Source organism: Muscardinus avellanarius, assembly GCF_963383645.1.
Source record: "Muscardinus avellanarius genome assembly, chromosome: 10".
NCBI classification, from domain to species: Eukaryota; Metazoa; Chordata; class Mammalia; order Rodentia; family Gliridae; genus Muscardinus; species Muscardinus avellanarius.
In genome coordinates this window covers 1,950,683-1,972,362 of record NC_137796.1, presented here as the reverse complement: position 1 = coordinate 1,972,362, position 21,680 = coordinate 1,950,683, and the positions used below count along the sequence as shown (strand labels likewise).

Below are 21,680 nucleotides of genomic sequence, written 5' to 3'. Positions count from 1 at the left end.
GCTTTTTCCTTCATGGCTACCGACAAATATACAGGAATATGTTACACACTATACACAGTGTCTCAGGGCTGGGCCGGGCCCATTCTGGCAAAAAGGCCGCCTTTCCAAAGCGCGTGCTGCTTCACTCCCGGGGTCAGGCCAGCCCAGGTGGCCGCGCGGCCGCAGTCAAGAGGTGAGGGACTGGATGTTCTTGAGCATGTCGTCGAAGGCCTGCGGCGAGGGCGCGTCTGCGTTCCGGAAGGTGGCCTGGACCCGGCTGTACAGGCTGAAGGACTTCAGCTCCAGCCAGAGGAAGCCAAAGCGGTCCTCGTCAAAGAGGATGAAGATGCCGGGGGTGCGCTCGGGGCTGGTGAAGCCGTGGCCGGCGATGAGGCCCGTGCCATAGAAGCTGAAAGGCAAGAGGGAAGCATGAGGGTGTGCAGCTAGGGCCCCGCCGGGCACCCGCACGCCAGCCCAGCCGCGCCAGGCGGCCCGGCCTCTAAGGAGACCTGCCTGCGCAGGGGGTCCAGAGGCCTCAGGCCTGTCCTTGGGTTCTGCTGGGGACAGACCTGGCAGCCCCCAACACAAAGGGCCAGGGCTCTGGGCTGCCAGGATGTCAGAGACGTGGGCGGAGCCCACACCCACCACGAGCAGAGGCTGGAGCGCTCGGCAGGCCCGCCTCGGATTTGGCTCTGATCACGCTTCACAAAGCAGAGCAGGGAAACCAGGACCCCAGTTTCACGTCACCACGTGAACAGCTGGGGTGTAGAGGGGAGCGGCGTGGACCAGGACATGCACGGGCGCTCAAGGCCACGCGCACCCAGGGCAAGGACGGGCAGGCGGGCCGGGACCTCCAGAGGTGCTGTGGCGCCGGCCGGCTCTGAGCGTGCTGAGTGGCCAGCAGACAGTGCCAGGCCCTGCCCACTGTCCAGGCACCAGAGCGCGGGGCGTCCCACCCTTCCTGTCTGCTCCTGGTCAACTAGAAGCACTTCGGGAGCGTGCTGCGTGGGTGTGAGGGGCCCACGTTCCGGAAGCCCTGCCGGCCTCACTTGAGGTCCTGCTCAGGGGGGCAAAGGACAGGACCCATCGTGCCCCTGCGGGAGGCCCACCAGCCCCCGGAGAGCCCGGCCCACCCGGCCGCCCCGTCCTTACCACATCCTGCAGGTGCGAGGGTAGTCCTCGTTCCTGGAGCTCACACCCATGGGCAGCACGAACGGCTGTCCCGGCCCAGACGGGGCTGCTGGCTGGGCCGCGGCCGCGCCGTCCCTGGGCTCCCTGCCGTCCTGGGCGGGCGCCCCGTCCGCAGCGCTGGCCGCCAGCTGCTCCCGGGGCGGGCCGGGGTCCTCGGCAGCCTCCTGCCGCACCTGCTCACGCACCTCCAGGACGATCCGCGAGAGCTCGCTGAGGCTGCGGAGGCTCTCGACGTCGGGCAGCTGGATGCGGTGCCTCAGGTCGATCTCCACCGTCTGCTGCCCAGCAGGGATGTTGGGGTCGCCCTGCGGGGCCGAAAGGTGGCGGTCAGTGGGGCTCGGAGCCCCAGGGAGCCCTGCACAGCCTCCAGGCCAGATCTGCGCTGCCAGCATCACAGCTCCCTCCCTGGAGCTGAGTCCAGATGCCTTAGCCAGCCAGCACCGGAGCAGCACCAAGGATGGCGGGGAGGGCCGTGAATGACATGAGGACGGGGCGGGAGCCCCTGGGCCGCCAGCATGCACGTGTGCACGTGTGTGCCTGCTGCTCTGGGAGCGAGCCCCGTCTATGGCGTCTGGCTGCTGCCTGAGTGAGCCTGCCCAGGAGCGTCCTCCAGCACTACAGCTGCAGGGGCTGGGGGCCAGGCCTTGGTGAGGGGATAGTGGGAATGTGGCCCTGGTTCTGGGCCCTGTCTTTCAAGGGGGCCGTGGCCAGACAAGAGATAAGGGAAGGCTGCTCCTTCCAGACACGTTAGCGCTATCAGCCAGAAACCACCAACACCTGTCAGCTGGCAGTGGGGACTGTAAACGCGACCCAGAAGCAAGCAGCCAGGCATGGCAGCTGCTCAGGGCCCCGGCAGGGTGAGCCCAGGAAGCCCGAAGGCATGGCCCACCCCCAGCAGCTTCTAGAGCAGTCTGCTAACTCAGGCCCTTCCCCGGGCTCTAAGTCAGGACTTCTGACTGGGCCTGCCTGGGCAGCCAGCCTCCGCGCCACTGCCAAAGCCACCCAGAGTGCACACCAGCCCCTGGGGCTCGAGAATGGTTCTGGCGAGGCAGACGCAGGAGGGGCGGGACACCAGCATTCCCCAGGCTTCCAGGGGCGGAGCTGCGGGACGCCTGCCAGCCTATGACCGCACCGGCGCACTGCCACCCGCTCACCGTGATCTTGGTGCCCCGGGCACGCCGGCCGTGGAAGCTGAGCATCACAATCTCCAGCCCGTGGCTGCCGTAGGTGCCCTTGAAGAGGCCAGGCTTGATGAGGTCGTCGGGGCGGCTGGGCGGGAGGTAGATCCGGCGGTAGGTCAGGCAGTTGCTGTGGGGCAGCACACAGAAGGGCCCGGCGCTCAGCCGGCGGCCTGGCAGGAGGAGGGCCGCGCTGCGGTCCCAGGGAGGCCTCACTCACTCGTACTGACTGGTGTAGATGAACTTCATGAGGATGAGCTCCTGCATGTGCTCCTGGAAGATGTCCTCCAGCGTGCGGCCCCACTCCTCCCTCAGCCACGTCCGGAACTCCTTCAAGAGCGCAGGAGGGGCGCTGGGAGCGAGCCGAGGCGCGGGGCAGGCTGCAGGCCCGTCCCTGCGCAGACTCCTGAGCCGCCACCCACTGGGCCCCTGCGTCCAGACATGCCCAGGTGAAAAGCACAGGGTTTGGGGTGGCAGCTCCCCAAGGGGAAAGCTGGGCCCACCGGGTCCCTTAGGGCCACGCTGGAGCCAGAGACCCATCTAGACTACCGACACAGCCCTCGTGAACCTTGCCACAGCACCCATAGGTGGGCAGAGCGGTGTCCGCACCGAATCACAGCTCACACAGACCACCCTGGCTCTCAGGCTCCCAGGAGCATCTGGGTGCAGCAGCCGAGTGCGTCGGTGCCCACCATGGGCAGAGAGCTGAGAAACAGAGGGCTTCTGCTGCTCCCCGTTCTGAGCTCACCGAGGGGAAGCAGGGACAGGAGCCCTCCACTCGCAGGGACACACATGCACACACGCACACGCACACACACGACACTGTTTCTAAAAGGAGCCCTGCAAGTGTCTGTGCAAGACAGTGGTGGAGAACATGTGAGACAGGCCTGCTGCCCGCCTCTGTTTACTTGTTAATCTAGTGGTGCTGAGGACTGAACCCAGGGACCTTCTACGTGACATATGCCCTCAGCCCTATCTTCTTACTACGTTGTAGAGGGCCGAAGCTGCCGAGGCTGGTCTTGAACCTGCAATCCCGTCGCAGCCTCCCAAGTACTGGGATTACAGGCACTCCGCCAGGCCCACTTCTAACCTTGGGGCCTCGCACACTGCATCCTCCCCAGCGGGAAGGCCGGGCCTGTGCACCTTCAGTGACGCGCGGGCTCACCTCCTGCCTCCCGCCGGACATCCTGTGGTGGTCGGTCTGGTTGCACTTGGTGGAGAACTCGTCCTTCTTCACGATCTTCAGTGTTGTGACAGAAGGAAAAACGACAAGGAGCCGGTCATGCTGCCAGCCGCACCGGACGGGACCACGGTCACCTCTCACCACTGCACCCACCAAACCCATCCACAAACATCAAAGACGCAACTAAAACATGCTGGGCAGAGGAAGGCTTCTAGAAACCCAGGGTGCATCTTCTAGACAGGCACCCATGCCTCACAGCGGCTCAGAGCAGCAGACAGGGCTATGGCCAAGGTGCTGCCCTGCCACGCCAGGCCGTGCCACACTCACTGGGGCTGGCATCAGAGGCTGGGCATTTGGCCAGAAGCAGTGACGCACCCTTGTAATCCCAGCATTCGGGAGGCTGAGACAGGAGGATCTGTGTTTGCAAACAGCCTCAGCTACTTAGTGAGGCCCTTTGCAACTCAGTGAGACCCAGTTTCAAAATAAAGAATAAAAAAATCGGGCAGGGGGTATAGCTCGAAGATAGAATGTCCCTGGGTTCCATCCCCAGACCCGCAAAAGAAAGAAAGCACAAGAGAGAGAGAGCGATAGAGAGAGAGAGAGAGAAGGCGCGAGCCCATGCGCGCAGACATTTGATTCCATGCTTGCAAACAGAACGAGGGCTCCGTCCGAGCGTGGAATCACACCACCCACCTGGACGTGGCCGCTGTGGGGCCCCCGGTGGCCGTACATGCACTGCACGGTGGCAGACCTCCTCTCCATCAGGTGGATCCGAAACAAGGGCTTGAACCTCAGGGGGTCATCCACATGAGGGTCGTGGGGCGGCAGGTACATCCAGCCGATAATGAACAGGCCGTCCACCTGTGGGGCAAGTCCAGCCATCCACCTGATGCCTTCAGCTTCCCCCACGCCGGCCGCCAATGCTCAACCTCCACGGGCGTGCAGCGGGTGTGAGCGCACAGGGGAAGGCCCAGGGGCTACTGACGACATGTGCGCTCTTTTGGAAATTAAACCTGGTCCCCAGAAAGCCGCCTGAAAAGTTTTCTCACTTCCTCGAGTGCCAGGCCACGCCCAGAACAGCCTGCGCCACTGTGGACGGGTGCAGAGGCCGAGGGGCGCCCTCCCGCCTGGGCACTGACCCCGCGAGGCTCGGGGGCTGACTCACCACCACGTTCAGCAGCCCTCCGTACGGCCCGATGTCCGGCTGCCACAGCCCCAGCACGTGTCTGTACCGGTGCAGCACTGCGGAGAGAGGGCAGGGCGCACTCAGAGCCATGTGCAGACGGGGAAGGGAAAAGACAGCTGAGGCCCCCGCCCGCCCCCGGGAGAACCTGCAGCCAGCACTGGGCCACACCGCTGCGTCCAGAGCCGCCGCGGCAGGAACGGCCAGCCGGCAGGAGCTCAGCTGAACCACGGGCCCCACCAGGCGGGTCCAGGCCTCCATGGGGGCTTCTACAAGCCCCGTGCCAGAGAGCAGGACAGCAAGGCAGACGTGCAGGGCTGGAGAAGCCTGAGTCAGCAGCCCTAGGAGGCCACCACCCCGGCCGGCCTGGGGACAGAAAGAGGAAGCCACCCCGGCCAGCCCAGGCCCACACTTCAGCAGGCCTCAGATGAGGGCCACGGCTCCCTACCCAGCCCGAGGCCGCTCAGGAGATGTGGGGAAGACAGCCTCCCTGTCTGTGGCCACACCGCGCGGGTGTCTGCTAAACAGACAGCAACCACCAGGACCAGGAACCTGAAGGAATGCTAGTGGTGGACATGGACAGCGGGACGCAGGCACAGGGTCAGGGCCCACTGTAACGGACACGAAGCGGTCAGCAGGGAGCACCGTGTCGCGGCATTGCAGAATCCGGGGGGGAACCTGCCTCGCGGGACGCTTCTTGTAACTCTTCTAATTTTAAAACTTCATACGGTAGCGGAAGAAAATAAGGAACACTATTCAGCCTGGCCCTGTCTCCTACTCTTCCGCCTTCTCCCAACTTGCCTGTCAGCAACGTCCTGCTCCTTCCAAAAATCAACCATTTCGATCTCAAAGCCTCCAGGGAACCTGTCAAAAGGATGCCATGTACTCTTGGCATACCAAAAGGGAATTTCCCTATTTTGCTGAAACAAAGACTCTCAAACACAAAACCCAGCCTCGCGGCATGGCTGGCCATGCAGGACAGTCCTCCCTGGATCAGGCTCTGCAAAGCCCCGGGGCGGAGAAGCGGCCACGCCCTGCTGCAGTGCCTCCGCCAGGGGAGGCTGAGGGCTGTGTCTCACGGCCAGCACCTTGGAGAGCTCACCTGCACCAGACAAGAGCCCTAAAGAGCAAGGCTCGCATGAAAGCAAACTCCTGCGGTCCAAACTGCACAAGCCCAACCAGGGGTCAAGCGGCCACTCTGCTGGACAAGCAAGGGCAGCGCCGCCTGCCCACCCACTGTTTTCATCAGCACTCCCCCACAGTCCACGTCTCCTGCACACAGCCTGGGTGGCCGCCTCCCCTGCCCCCGCATCCCGAAGCCCGGGGGTCCCCTGGCCAGGGTGGGGAGAGGCCCGGGGCGTGGCCAGAAGAGGTGCAACACTGCCGGTCAGGGCTGCCGATGGGGAAGTGAAGAAACCCCTGGAGTGTTTAGGAAACGCTGTGGACCCAGGTGTGGCGACTGTCTCATCCGCCAGGGGCGCACTGTGTACTAGTCGCCACGGCAGGAAGCCCGGCTCCGCCGCCGCGCTAACAGGCAGTGGAGAGCTGGACCAGGCGGCAGTCTGAAAGAGCCCTGTGTGCATTAACACCACGCAAGAGCCCTGCCCAAGGGGCAGCCCAGAGCCCCAGCAACAGCTGGCGTCCGGAGCGCCCCTCGGGGAGAAAGCCCCGCGCAGGACCCAGGTGTCCGGCAGTGGTGGCCCCCGCTTCACTTGTGTCCGAAAGGAAAGCAGAAACACACCTATCAGGACTGGGGGCACGTCACGTCACGTCACGGACAGCAGGGACTCAGCCGAGGGTCTCGCCCCTGGCCAGGGCGCTGCCAGACAGAGAGCTGCCTCCTCCCCAACCCCGGGCTTCCCACCTGCAGGCGCAGCCACGAGCCCGGGGCCAAGGTAGCCATCTGGCTGCCTCCCACGACGCGGCAGCGCTGCACCCTTGCTCCACCCCACCGCGTGACAAAGTCAGACACCGCTGAGCCAGGAGCCGTGGTGCACACCTGTGATCCTAGGACTCGACTCAGAGGCTGAGGCAGGAGGATCACAAGTTCAGGGCCAGCCTGCGCAACTTAGCAAGACCCAGCTTCCAAATTAAAAATACAAAGGGCTGGGTGTGGTGGCACACACCTGCACACCGGTACTGGGAAGGCTCTGAAGGGAGAATCACAGGTCCAAGGGCAGCCTCGGCCACTTGTGAGAATCAAGCCTAGCAAAACCCTGTTTCCAAACAAAAAAGGGTACAGCTCAGAGGCAAAATGCCCCCAGGTTCAGAATCACACAGGAAGTAAGATACAACGGGCTGAGGATTCAGCTCAGAATAACACCCAGGCACTGGTCACCTCTGCACGCAGGACGAGAGGTGCCGGCCACCGTGAGGACAGGCACGTAATCCACGCCTACCGAAGCCACTGCCCAGAGCCTGAGGCAGCGACACACGGCCAAGGGTGAAGTAAGCAGGGACGCCGTGGCCAGCGGCCCGGCGCTGCGGGCTGGCATCAGCAGTGTGCTGCCACCCAGGGCGGCCTGCGGGGTACCCCCTTCCAGCCATCTCGGCGCGCGGCCCGCAGTGACAGGACCATAGGCACGAGAGCGTGCCGACACTCCAGAGGCGCCAGCACCACCAGCCAGCCTGGCTGTCTAGTCACTAACATTCAGGGCCAACATGCCAATTGCTGTTTAAAGACTCCAGAGAAGTCTCCAAAGTGCACAGCTGCGGGTTCTCCTATCTCCTGAGGTTTCCAGGTTTTCTACAGTGTTTTGTGACTGCGCTCAGGCCTGGGGTGGGGGGTGGGGCGCTCCACACCCTCCGGCCTGAGGCAAGGCGGATCCGCCTCAGCCCGCCGCAAGGGCAGCAGCACACCCCAGTACAACTGTGGGGCTGCCCGGGATCCCCCGGGCCGTGTGTCGTTCCAAGGAGCCTGGCTCCTGAAGGCCGGAGCCACAGACGCAGGACGCACAGAACCTCTGGTGTCTGCGCATGTCTGTCCGCCGTGCCAGGCGGCTTCCCAGCAGCAGCGCAGGATCAATTGTTCCCAGCAATTCTGGCTGCGTCACTGCCCTTGGGGCTGGGGAGGAAGCCGCTGCCTGCAGGCCGGGCAGGGAGGCCGGCTGGTGGAGGACACGCGCTGTGTCCAGCGATGACGGCCAGAGTGGCCCTCCTGCCCGGCCTCTAGCCACTTGGCCGGGCTGCCGCTCCCCTGCTCTGGCTGCCACCCTCTCTGCTCGGTTTGGCAAACAAGAGGTCTGTAGTGTTGTCCAAAGTGCACACATTCTGCCCAGAAGCACGCTGAACACAAGGGCTCCTCCGCAGGACTTTGGGACTGTCGCCCAATGAGGGCCCATCGCCACCACACGCCCAGCCCTGCGGGGTTAGGAGCACCTGTGGACGCGCGGCGCATTCCTTCCACCCCCGGAGCTTCTGTTAGGAACGGAGCACCTGTCAGACCTAGCTGTCTTTCTGCTCCAAACAGGTGGCGCCAAAGCCTGGGCCTCTGACGGGCAGGAGTAACAAACAGGCAGGGCCAGGGCCTCTAGAAACTTTAAAATGGCTCCCAGTGCAGACAAGTATCTTTTATCTCTTTCAGCTGAGATTGGTGGTGGCGCACACCTGTAATCCCAGTACTTAGGAGGCTGAGACAGGAGGACTGTGGTTTGCGGCCAGCCTCAGCTACTTAGTGTGGCCCTGTTTCAAAATAAAGAATAAAAATTGGGCGAGGATGTAGCTTGGAGGTGGAAGGCCCCTGGGTTCTATCCCCAATACTAAAAAAAAGAAAGAAGAGCCCGGCATGGTGGCACACGCTTGTAATCCCAGCATTCAGGAGGCTGAGACAGGAAGATCACGGTTCACGGACAGCCTCAGCTACTTAGCGAGGCCCTCCGCAACTCAGTGAGACCCTGTTTCAAAATAAAGAATAAAAAGTAGGGCAGGAGATGTAGTTCAGAGGTGAATGCCCCTGGGTTCCGTCCCCAGTACCGCAAAAAAAAAAAAAAAAGAAAAGTTTCCACTTGACTCAACACCCTCTCCCTCTCAGGGCACAATTCCTTCAGGGACTCCCAGCACACGGGAGACACGCTGCACCCAGGCTGGCTGGAGAGGGCGCCTCAGGACGACACTTCCTTCCCAGCAGAGGGTTCCCTGGGCCAGCTTGTGCTCGGGACCTGCAGTGGAAGCGCCCTGGGTGGCCACTGGAGCCTAAGGCCCTGTGCTTGGTCTCTTGACAAGGACTCAGCGCGACCTGCCATGCTGGGACAAGGACGCCAACTCCACTTGAGCTCAGCAGTCCTCTCCAGTAAAGCTTTCAAGCGCGCCGGGCGTGGTGGCGCACGCTTGTAATCCCCAAGCCCGGGAGGCGGAGACAGGAGGATGGCGCAGGTTCGAAGCCAGCCTTGCTGGCTTAGGAGACCCTGTTTCCAAAAAACAAAATAGGTCTGGGAGTGTAGCCCGGACGTAGAAGGGCTTCCATGAACCCCAGTACCACCAAAAAAAAGCTTTCAAGCAAATTCACAAACACAGTTGCTGCCCTGTGAAAAGGGCCGCGGAGCTGCTCTCACCAGCACAGGCCACGCCATGCTGGGCACTCAGTGGCAGGCGTGAGACTCGTCCCCTGCGTTCTGCAAAGGCTCCAGGGTCAAGAATCGCCAGGAAACAGAAACCCTCATGGGCCGGCAGCCAGCCCCACCCCATGCCACGCGCCTCTCCGCAGGATGCAGGGCACAGCAGGAGGCCCCGTGTGCACCTCCCTGGCGCCAGAGGACCCAGGCACACCGCGGTGACACCGCGCGCCTGCAGGGACCTGCGCTCAAGCGCCTCCCGCTGCTCTGAGACGCTGTGAGTCGGGTGGTCTGCGGATGCCGAGAGCGGCCAGAGGTAGGAACGTGCCCTGCGAGCTGCTCACAGGACCAGAACAGCCACAGAGGGAAACACAGGCACTGAGAGGGGCCAGCCAGAGGTGGTGGGCCAGGGCTGTGGGGACACCGGACAGCCTGCTCACAGGGAACCGGAGGGAGAGGGGAGCTGCAGGATGTGCAGCACGGAGCAGCAGCAGCCTCCCTGGACACCCGGGACGAGGGAAGACGCCGGGGCTTCACTCCCAAGCGCCATCACACGGCCACCTCCCGGGAAGCAGCAGACTCAGACCCTGGAACACACATGCCGGAAGTACAGAAACTGTGTCCTCGGCCCACGCTGCTCAGACCCAAAGGTCCTTGGACAAGGGCTCGGCAAGCCGCTGGGAGCTGCGGTGACCGCGAACATCTGCAGCCATCTACAGCACGGCACGGCCAGCTGTGATGCACGTGTCAGCCGGGCGTGGTGGCGCACACCTGTGATCCCGGCATTTGGGAGGCTGAGACAGGAGGATCACAAGTTTGAGGACAGCCTTAACAAGTAGTAAGGCTCTCAACAACCTAGCAAGACCCTGTTGCCAAATAATAAAATCGGACTGGGAGTATAGCTCCAAGGCAGAATTTTCCTTGGTTCAATTCCCAGTAGCACAAACACACAAAAAAGTATACATTTCAAAAGAGACGGTAGGGAAGAGTTTGAATATTCTCAACATGAAGAAATGATGAGGTCTGAAGCGACAGGTACACCAGGTACCCCGACCTGATCAGCAGGCACAGACACCGTGACTACACCGTGCCATGAAACACGAGCTGGGGTGAGTAAAGAACAGGTGAGTGATGACCAGGTCCAGGTCCCCGAGGAGGGAGGAGAGCGCGCAGTGCGCAGGCTCAGCACCGGCCGGGTCTGCGCTTACCACGCCACTACAGGGGAGGGCGCAGGCGCCTGCAGGTCTCAGCCAGCACGCCGCTTCTCCAAATAAAGAAACAGAACAGCACAGCCCAGAGGCTGAATGACCCTGGATTTAACTCCAGCACCAAAAAATAGTAACAATAATAAAACACAATCACGCATAATAACGCAAAAACATTAAGATGACAGCAGGGTGGCCTAAAAGACCCGTCACCGCCGAGCTCGGGCTCCGGCCACACGCAGTTAATGACAGCGGCAAAACTGAGACTCACGTTTCGCGTAGACATCTCGACACGACACACCCGTGATCTCCAGCTTCCGCAGGTTTTCACAAACACCGTATTCTGCAACGAGAAACATTTGCTAAAGTTTAAAATCAGAAACACCGAGCCTCAGAAGCCAACAGACCAGGGCCAGGGGTTAGGGGACAGGCAAGGGTGTGCAAGCCTGCGTGCGTCTCCCTGTGGTGACTGCTCCGGGGCGGGCCCTGGCCGCCTGCACCCGAAGCTGCTCCTCCGGGTTGGGACCGGCGCCGGGTCCCAATGGCCACAGGGCCTCAAAACTCCACATGCTGGGAGTTCTGCTCATGGTGGCCACCGTGCAGTGCCTGAGACACGCCAGCGGGCGGCTGGGCCGGGCTAGAGAGCTTTCCTGCGGCCTCCCTGCCCTCGTCCCTGCCGCCTGCTCCTGCCCTCTGCCATACCCCCAGCCCAGCGCTCACCCTCCCAACAAACCCCAGCCCTAGGGTAGAGCCTGGGCAGCGTGGGGAGGAAGCAGCTACCCGCCGCACAAACTGCCGGGCATTGCACCGGGCACTGCCTGGCATCACCACACAGAAGCCTGTCAGCAGGCCTGGGAGGCGCCAGGTCATCCCTACTAACACCAAGAGGGCAGGCAGAGAGGTGCCGGGACTCCCAACAAGGAGCGCGCTTGGCGGGCCGGACACACCGCACTGAGACAGGTCCTGAGCAGTGGGTGCGGGGAGTGGGGCAGGCAGGGCTCCCCCACGACCATCACCCCGACCAACCTGTGCGTCCTGGGCCAGCAATGTGGGCTCGCAGCATGACCTCTGAGGGCAGGGCTCTGCCCGTCCTGACCCGGGGAGGCTGGTGGCACTGCCCAGGCCTCGATCGTCTGAAGTGGACGGGCAGTCTGCTGACCCCGCCTCACAGAGTTCCAGCAGCCCCGAGGCGAGCCCTGCCCTCAACAAGACAGGTGCCAAGGAGCCCGGGGCGGGGGGCGGGCGGAATCCCAACACCAATCCAAGCAGAGCTCCGTTACAGACAGGGCCGAGAGGCCCTCTGGGCGGGGGCTCCCGCTGCTCATTCGCTCCTGCCTCCCATGAGACCCCAGAGCACCAACAGAGGCCCTTCTAGAGGCAGCCCTGGGCGAGACACCTCAATCCAGGAAGCCCCGCTGCAGAGCACGCCCGGCGAGACACCAACAAGGACGGACAGAAGTGCGGAATGACCGAGGCCACACTAGCACTGCCCGCCAGGGCGCCATGGAGCCACACACGCAAGCCACTAGTACAAAGGACAACGGCAAGAGCCGGGGTGCGGCTCAGTGGCCAGGGCGCTCGCCCAGGGCACACCAGGCTCTGCCACTGAGCACGTACGCACAGGTGGGACCAGCCATGTCCACCGATACAGGAGGATGGCACGTTCAAGCCCAGCCCGGCGACTCAGCCGGGCTCCCAGCAACCCAACACCCTGCTTCAAAGCAACACATTCAAAAAGGGCTGAGGTGCAGCTCAGAGACAGAAGGCCCCAGGCTCCATCCCTAGAACCACAGGGACAAAAAGGGTTAGACCAGATCAGTCAACCCCCCAACCCTCCCCGTCAGCACTCTCACTGGAGAAAAACAGAATACCCATCTGCTCATATTTGCAAGTGCAAACAGGAAGTGGGCGTCCAGCTGACAACAGAGAACAGGGCGGCGGCCAGGCACGAGCGGCGGCCACCCGATTCCTACACTGCCCGCCACTCCCTGCGCGGAGCCCACTGAGGCCTATCTCTTTAAGTGCGTTGATGCAGTACAACCTGTTCTTCGACTGATCGCTGCAGTCAACGATTTCTGTAGTCAGCAGAGGAGGAAGGAGCACACCCAGTACCTTGGGGTCGACCTTGAGAGGAACTTCTGGAACACAGGGATGGCGAGGGGCCCTGGCTGTGGCGTGGGGCCAGGCGCAGTTAGCCGTGGACGGTGCGGGCCGCCTCCAGGAGACTCTGCCGGGGCGGACCTGCCTTCAGAGTGGAAATGCTCAATGCCTTGAGCCCGAGGCTGACCAGGTGTACGGTGAACCGGCAGCGGGAGTGTCTAAACGCCCACCTGCAGGACAGAGACGCGCCACCCGGGGCCGCAGCTTTTTAAGGTAGCAAAGAGCTAACACTGGCACAGGACTTACGAACCACAGCCAGCTTCAGAGAGGAAACCTGACAGCTGGCAGAACTGGTGTAACTGCAAAGTAAACGCAGCGTGGCGGTACCTACTCGGACAGCCTGTTACTTAGGCCCTTTGCAACTCAGTGAGACCCTGTTTCAAAGTAAATAATAAAAAATAGGGGCCGGGCGTGGTGGTGCACACGTATACCCCAACATTCAGGAGACTGAGACAGGAGGGTCGTAGTTCCCAGCCAGCCTCAGCTACTCAGGCCCTCTATAACTGAGTGAGGCCCTGCTTCAAAATAAAAAACATAAAATAGGGCTGGGAGCATCGCTCAAAGGTAGAATGCCCCTGGGTTCCATCCCCAGCACTGCAAAAAAAATAAAATATACTAAGAATAAAAGGGTGGCGGTGTGGCTCGGAGGCAGAGGGCCTGGGTGGGAGAGTAGCAAAGCTAGGTGCTCGTCCACGAGCCATCCCCAAGGAACCCTCACGGCTCCTCCTGACTCCCAAGGCCATCACCACCAACCACATCATTCCAACCAGCGCTCCGCCAAGAAACGTGCACTGCGTTCTTCCCACGGGAAAATCCTTGCTTAAGCAGCGGCCTCCCGCAGTCCCCGAAGCCATCAGGAAGTGCCCTCAGAGCGAGCCTGGGCCCGGGGCTTGCCAGCAGCCACGAGGTGGCCCAGAAAACTAACAAGCACCGACTCCGCCCTCCACACACAGCACAGCCAGCCCGGCAGGCCAGGCTGCTCAGACTAGAGCGGCAGGCTGTCAAAGCACTCCATCACCACCACCACCATCACCACCACCATTATCATTGGCGGCACTAAGGATGGAGCCCAGGGGCATTCTACCTCCGAGCTATATTCCAGCCCTGTTTTTATTCTTTATTTTTAAACAGGGTCTCACTCAGTAGCTGAGGCTGGCTTTGAACCTGCGCAATCATCCTGTCTCAGCCTCCCAAGTACTGGGATTACAAGCGTGCGCCACCACGCCTGGCAAAATGCTAAGTTTTCTGTGAAGTAGACCTTTACAATAAGGAGGAATAAACTGCCACTTTCAATACTCTAACTTAAGGAGAGGGGAAATCACGGGGTCAGGGTGCAGCTCAGCGGCAGAGCGCCTGCCTGGTGGTCACATGAGCCTGCCTTCAACCCCCAGCGCTGTAAAGAAGAAAAAGAGCAAAGGAAGCTGGGCATGGTGGCACACGCGTGCAACCCCAGCACTCGGGAGGCTGAGACCGGAGGATCGCAGATTGAGCCAGCCTCAGCTACTTAGTGAAGTCTTCTGTAGTGAGACCCTATTTCAAAATCAAACATAAAACACAGGGAGCCGGGCGTGGTGGCGCACACTTGTAATCCCAGCACTTGGGAGGCTGAGACAAGGGGACTGCGGTTCGCGGACAGCCTCAGCTACTACTTAGTGAGGCCCTTTGCAACTCAGTGAGACCCTGTTTCAAAATAAAGAATAAAAAATAAGGCCGGGGGTCAAGCCAGGCATGTGCCGCATGCTTGTAATCCCAGTGCTTGGGAGGAGGATCGTACAAATTCGAAGCCAGCCTCAGCTACTTAGTGAGGCTCTCAACAACTTAGTGAGACCCTGTTTCCAAATAAAGTATAATAAAATAGGTCTGGGAGTATATCCCAGAAATAGAAAAGCCCCTAAGTTCCACCCACAATACTCAAAAGTAAAAGGTATGGGGGTATAGCTCGGAGGTAGAGTTCCCTGGGTTCCATCCCCAGTACTGCAAAAATAAATAAATAAATAAATAAATAAATAAATAAATAAATAAGGCTGGGGGTATAGCTTAGAGATAGAATACCCCTAGGTTCAATCTCCAGTATCTCACACACACACACACACACACACACACACACACACACACTAAAGGAAAAAAAAAATTCCAACCAGAAAATTTCCCAAAAGTCACTTTTAAAATGTTCTGCCAGCCAGGCCTGGTGGCATAGGCTTGTAATCCCAGTACTTGGGAGGCTGAGATGGGAGGATTGCAGTTCGCGGACAGCCTAAGCTACTTGGTGAGGCCCTCCACAACTTAGTGAGACCCTGTTTCTAAAATAGAAAATAAAAAAATAAAAAAATAGAAGCTGGGCGTGGTGATGCACACTTGTAATCCCAGCATTTGGGAGGCTGAAACAGGAGGCTTGCAGTATGAGGACAGCCTCAGCTACTCAGTGAGGCCTTTGCAACTTAGTGAGACCCTGTTTCAAAATAAAGAATAAAAAATAGGGCAGGGCTGTAGCTCGGAGGTAGAATGCCCCTGGGTTCCATCCCCAGTTCTGCAAAAAAATAAAATAATTAAAATGCTTTGCCAAGCTGAGCAGTGGTACATGCCTGTAACCCCGGCACTTGAGAGGCTGAGACGGGAGGATGGAGGTTTGTGAGGTTTGCAGGCAGCCTCAGTTAGTGCAACTTAGTGAGACCTTGTTTCAGAATAAAAAACTAAATACAGGGCTGGGGGAGTAGCTCAGAGGTAGAAGAAGAAAAAATCAAAGGTGTGCTAGTGGCTTGGTCCGGCTGGCGCAGGCTCTGCCCCCAGGACCACGCGGGCCTCGTCTAGACACTCACTGCTGCTCAGTCCCGGCACGCTCCAGCCTCCTCTGTGCCCTGCGTGACACACACCCATCCCGAGCCACCTCCTAGGCCCGCAGCGGTGAGTGCCACCTGCAGATGTGTCCAGAGCCCGCAGCGGTGAGTGCCACCTGCAGATGTGTCCAGAGCCCGCAGCGGTGAGTGCCACCTGCAGATGTGTCCAGAGCCCGCAGCGGTGAGTGCCACCTGCAGATGTGTCCAGAGCCCGTCTCCACGTGGGTACTGACAGCTGAGGACTGCGCGTCACCATCCCAAAGCCTCTCATTCTGAGAAATCTTCAGGCAAGTGGAGGGGGCAGGTCCAAGCAGAGAGGGCCAGGCAACCCCAGAGGTGGTCTGCAGGCGACCAGGACGGCGGCTGAGGAGCAGCTGCGGGGTGACTTCAGGCATCAAGGACATCGGCCTGGGGGGCTACGGCCAGCGGCAACACCGCACCTGCAGGCGGGGCTGCGGTACCGCTGGGGCTAGAGGCAGGCATGGGGCCAAGCAGTGACCGAGGACCCTGAGACTCCCCGCACTCGGCCCCCAGAGCATGGCGCTTCCAGGACCCTGCTCGGCATGGAAGGCAGCTGGCTTTGCACACTAGGTCTGGAAAGTCCTCTCGGCGCAGCCTGCTTACTGCAGAATGAGGTGTAAAGTCTACACCTGGGCGCACGCCCGCCGCGTCCCAGCAAACACCTGCAGCATGAGGCTGGTGTGCAAAGCCGGCACCTACTGACTGGAAGCTTCTACTGTTTGCAACCCCCACCCACCCACCGGCTCCTCACCAGCTCCCCTCCCTGTGGCCGCACCGCCGCGGGGGAGTGCGGGCATCTGTCAGAGGCTGATTCACAGCCTCAAAAGCGGAAGGAAGACAGGACAGACGGACGGACTTCTGGGGAGGACGCTGGCTGCTTCCTACAGCCCCAAGATGCTGGTGTCCACGCGCTTCCTGGCAAGAAAGACCCACCCAGCACTGGGCTGCGTGACTAACGCGACCCTTCCACAGCGCCTGGGGACAGCTGCGACCAGCGCAGGCGGCGAGGGAGCGCCTCCGCTCCGTGCTTCTTGGGCTGGCACCCCAGCACTCCTAAGCCACCAGCCAAGGGGCGGGCGTGACCCACAGAATGCCTGGTCGGGACACAGCAGATCTCAGCCGCTGCTGCCCTGGGCACGGTGACAAGCGATGGCTGCGTACTGTCCTGCAGGAGCTGCAGCCCAGGGAGCCGCACTGAGAGCTGCTCGCCCTGGACAGGACGCGCCCCGCACCGCTGCGCGCCGGGCTCCTTCTGTCCAGCAGCACCGCTGCTTGCCAGCTTCCAGGTATCAGGGCAGACCTGGTTAACAGCAGAACTGATGCCAGGCGGCTCCCAGCTGCCCACTCTTAGCTGGAGTCCCCACAGCCCCATGTGTGGAAATGCCCACACACGCTGCTGATGGGCCTGGACCGAGCTGCGGCTGCACCGTAACGCTCTAAGCGAGCAACTATTCACCTCAGTTCCAGCGTGTCCCGCAGCCCCGATCCTCCTGTCCTCGCAAGGGCTCCTCAGTGGCTCACCTGCCCACGACTGTCAGCCTCGTCCGTCGCCTCCGGGAGACAAATCATCACCTAAACACAACTGTGTGTGTGTGTGTGTGTGTGTGTGGTACTGGGTACAGAACCCAGGGGCATTCTACCTCCAAACAACATGCTGAGCCCTAGTTTTTAATTCTTTATTTTGAAACAGGGTCTCACTGAGTTACAGAGGGCCTCACTAAGTAGCTGAGGCTGGCTGTGAACCTGCAGTCCTCCTGTCTCAGCCTCCCAAATGCTGGGATTACAAGTGTGGACCACCACGCCCAGCTAACACAGATTCATCACTTTAGCCAGGTATGGGGACGCATACCTGCAATCCCAGTGCTTGGGAGGCTGGGAGAGTAGGACCAGAGGTTCGAGGACAGTCTCGGCAACTTAACAAGACCCTGTTACAAAATAAAAAATAAAATAGGGCTGGAGTATAGCTTAGAGGTAGAAAGACTCTGGGTGCAGTCCCAAGTAACACAAATAACTAAATTCTGAGCCAGGAGTGGTGGTGTACACTTGTAATCGCAGCATTCGGGAGGCTGAGACAGGAAAAATTTCAGGTTTGCGGCCAGCCTCAGCTACTTAGTGAGGCCCTTTGCAAGGCAGTGAGATCCTGTTTCAAAATAAAGAATATAAAATAGGGCTGGGGCTGTCCATCCCCAGCACTGCAAAAAATAAATAAGGCTCCATAATTTTTTATTAAAGTTGTAAATTTCACAAAAGTCATTACAAATAATGTTAAAATGCAAAAGACTGCGCCGGGCGTGGTGGGCACGCTTGTAATCCCCACACTTGGGAGGCAGAGACGGGAGGATTGCGCACGTTCAAAGCCAGCCGCGCTGGCTTGAGAGACCCTGTTTCCAAATAAAATATAAAAATAGGTCTGGGAGTGTAGCCCGGAGGTAGAAGGGTTTCCAGGAACCCCAGTGCCACCAAAAAAAAAAAAAAAAAAAAAAAAAAAAAAAAATGCAAAAGACTACACACAAGAGAAACATTTCACAACACATTAAACAGAAACTAGCAGGCTTGATGGCGCACACTTGTAATCCCAATACTTAGGAGAGACAGGAGAATCACGTTTTGAAGTCCAGCCATCAATAACTTGGTGAAACCTTGCTTCAAAATTAAAAAGAAAAAAAAAGGATCCGAGGATATATCTCAGAGGTAAAATGCCTCTGGGGTTACTAAACAACAACAACACACACACACACACACACACACACACACACACACGACAACACGACATGCAGGCCAATACAGGGCAATTTTTTTTTTTTTGGCAGTACTGGGGATGGAACCCAGGGGCACTCGACATCTGAGCTATACCCCAGCCCTATTTTTTTTTTTTTTTGCAAGTTTGGAATGGAACCCAGGGGCATTCTACCTCCGAGCTATACCCCCTGCCCTATTTTTATTTTGAAGCAAGGTCTCCCTAAATTGCAGAGGGCCTCACTAAGCTACTGCGGCTCTCCAGGCCTGCGATCTTCTTGTCTCAGCCTCCCAAGTACCGGGATTATAAGTGTGCACCACTACACCTGGCACAGTGCAACTTTTCCAGGAACTAAGAAACCACAACACAATGTTGTAGACACCAATGGTGTATACAGTGTACGCATAGGCAAATTTTTTACTCTCATAAAAACTTGTTTCACTAAGCTGCTGAAGCTGACCTCAAACCTGTGGTACCCCGCCTCAGCTTCCCGAGTACCAGGATCACCGCTCAGCCATTTTTATTTTGAGACAGGATCTGGCTAGGCTGTCCAGGCTGGCCGTGAACCTGCAATCTTCCCGCCCCAGCCTCCTGAGCAGCTGGGACTCTAAGCGTGCACCACTGTGCCCAGCGTGCCGTCAGTGTTTTTCCATTTCTCACAGTGGGGTTCCTCCAGTGTCATGGGGTCACCTGTGTGAACGAGACGGCTTGGTTCTGGGGTCCTGAGAGCAGTGGAAAGAAGGGGGCCTGAAGTCTCCAGAATGTCCCCAGCTGCTTTCTGAACCTCACCAGGACCATGTATGTTTCCATTAGCAATTCTAAGGATTTACCCTGAGCTGCAATTCCGCTTCGACAGGAGCCTGCGAATTTTCTGACAACACAAAAGATCCCGTTATCCTATTTAGAGCTGACTGATGGAGAAACTCCTCTAAGCACGGTGAAACATTCACAGCAGATCTACCATCGCAGGCCTAGGAGATGCAAAACATGCAAATGAAAAGGCAGAGGGTGCAGAGCCGGCGTGGTGGCGCACGCTTGTAACCCAGCATTTTGCAACTCAGTGAGACCCTGTTTCAAAATAAAGAATAAAAAATAGGGTTGGGGAGTAGCTTGGAGGTAGAATGATCCTGGGTTCCATCCCCAGTACATCAACACAACAAAAAAAAAAAAAGGTAGAGTTTGCAGAAAAAGAGAATTAACTTTCTTGGCCTCAATATTAAAATGTGAAAACAAGCCAAGCATGGCAGCGCACACTTGTAATCCCCACGCTTGGGAGGCTGAGACAGGAGGATCGTGCAGGTTCGAAGCCAGCCTCAGCTACTCAGTGAGGCTCTCAGCAACTTTGTGAGGCTGTTTCCAAATAAAAAATAAAACAGAACTGGGCATAGTGGTGCTTGCTTGTAATCCTAGTACTTGAGAGGCTGAGACAGGAGGGTAGCAGGTTTGAGAGCAGCCTCAGGAAGTATGAGACTCATCAACCCAGAGAGACTTTCTTTTTCTTTTTCTTTTTTCTTTTTTTTTTTTTTTTTTTTTGTGGGTCTGGAGATGGAACCCAGGGGATTTGACCTCCAAGCTACACCTCCTGCCCTATTTTGTATATTTATTTTTGAAAATGGGTCTTACTGAGTTGCAGAGGGCCTAAGTAGCTGAGGCTGTTCACGAACCACGGTCCTCCTGTCTTAGCCTTCCAAATGCTGGGATTACAAGCGTGCACCACCACGTCCAGCCAGAGACTGTTTCTAAATAAAAATACAATCGGAATGGGAGTGTAGCTTGGAAGTAGAATGCTCCGGGTTCAATCTCTGGTACCAGAAAAAAAAAAAATTAAACGGTCAGGCATGGTGGCACACACCTGTAATCCTAGTACTTGGGAAGCTGAGACAGAAGGATCAAAGGTTCAAAGACAGCCTTAGCTATTTGGTGAGGCAATTCACAACTTAGTGAGACCCTGTTTCCAAACAAAGAATAAAATAGGGCTGGAGGTGTAGCTCAAAGGTAGAATGCCCCTGGGTTCCATCCCCAGTACTGCCAAAAACCAAAAAACAAACAAAAGAAGAAAAAAAGCACTTCAGAAGTCCTGAAAGACGCATGCAATCTCCTAATTTCTATAAGCTATACAAAGCAGCCTTCAAACCACTAAGACAAAGGAAACAGAAAACCCCAAGGGCGGCCGGGCCAGCCTGCTCCGAGTCAACACAGTAGGACGCGTTTAGGGCAGGAGGTCTGTGTGGAAAGAAGCCTTCCCAAAGTTAAGAGTCCGAGGGCAGGGCTCTCTGATGACCTTTCCTTCCTTCCTTTGGCTGTGCTGCACCGTTTGGAGTTATTTTAGCCTACTTTTTTTTTTTTTTTTGCGGGTCTCGGGATGGACTCCAGGGGCATTCGACCTCTGAGAGACACGCCCGGCTTGAACCTGTACTTTATATCAAAACACGGGAGCTGACTGTACAGGAGGGGGCTGCCAAGGCTGAAGTGCAGAGGACCTTGAGCTCCAGACTCTCTCACCTGGCGCTTCTGCTCCTGCCCACAGTCCTGCCCAGCACGGCGCTGACCGACCCCAACCTTCCGAGGGCCAGCTGCTGCCCCCGCAGCCCAGCTCCTCGGCAGCAGGGCGCCCAGCTCCGCCCCCGAGCCCCGGGGCGCCGGAGGGCAGAGGCAGCGCGGCCGCACTCCAGGCCCCCGTTCACAGGGGCGCCAGCCCACCCCACACCGGGGGCTCCCCAGCCCCACGAGCCCGCGACGCGGGCGGCGCCCGGCGCACCCGTCCCCGCACCCCCGTCTGCGGCCGCTCCCGAGGTCGCGGGCCCCAGGCCTCCCAGGCCGACCCCGGCCCCGCCATCCCGTCCCCGCGCCCAGGCCCCGCTCCGACCGCAGGCCGGCGCCGTCCCCCAGCCCGCCCGGCCCGGAGCCCCGCCCGCCGCGCTCACCCTCCCGGCAGCGCCGTCTCCAGATGGTGTCGGTGTGCAGGATGCGGCGGAACTTGGTGCACACCTGGGCCAGGCTGGGCAGGTCGGTGCCGGGCAGCGAGGCGAAGATCTCCACCAGCAGCTCGGGCGGCAGCTCCAGCAGCGAGCAGCGCGGGGCTGGCGGCGCGGGGCCCGCAGGCCCGCCGCCCCCGGCCGCCTCGATGCGCTCCTCCTCCGGGTCCGTGTCCGGCTCGCTGTCGGCCGCCGCCGTCTCGGCCGGGCCCCGGCGCTGCTGGCGACGCCGGCAACCGCGCGCCGGGCCCACGCCGCAGAGCCGAGCGCACACCGCCATGCCCGCCGGCTGGACAGACGGCCACACGCTGCGCGCTCTGCGCACGCGCGGCCGGCGCCGCCGCACGCAGCGCCCGGGCCTGGCCCCGCCCCGCCGCGCGCCACGCCCCCACGCAAGAACAGCCGGCCTGGCCACGCCCTCACGCACGACCAGCCCGGCCTGGCCACGCCCCCCGCGCAAGAACAGCCGGCCTGGCCACGCCCT

The 21,680-nt window shown here is 59.5% G+C and overlaps 1 protein-coding gene across 3 annotated transcripts; it reads right to left on the bottom strand.

Annotated features, from left to right (window-relative positions):
• Nucleotides 1-165: 165 nt before the first annotated feature.
• Nucleotides 166-21,476, bottom strand: FBXO31 (F-box protein 31; the record flags this gene model as incomplete). Of its 3 annotated transcripts, none has more annotated exons than XM_080704046.1 (9): nt 166-388; nt 1,132-1,475; nt 2,325-2,478; nt 2,569-2,678; nt 3,514-3,588; nt 4,225-4,392; nt 4,697-4,773; nt 10,741-10,812; nt 21,146-21,476. In XM_080704046.1, the coding sequence occupies 9 exons, from the start codon at nt 21,474-21,476 to the stop codon at nt 166-168; spliced, it is 1,554 nt and encodes a 517-aa protein (XP_080560172.1). The 3 variants fall into 3 exon arrangements, with proteins under 3 accessions (XP_080560172.1, XP_080560173.1, XP_080560174.1); XM_080704047.1 differs by having other exon boundaries at nt 2,569-2,675; XM_080704048.1 differs by lacking the exon at nt 10,741-10,812.
• Nucleotides 21,477-21,680: the final 204 nt, after the last annotated feature.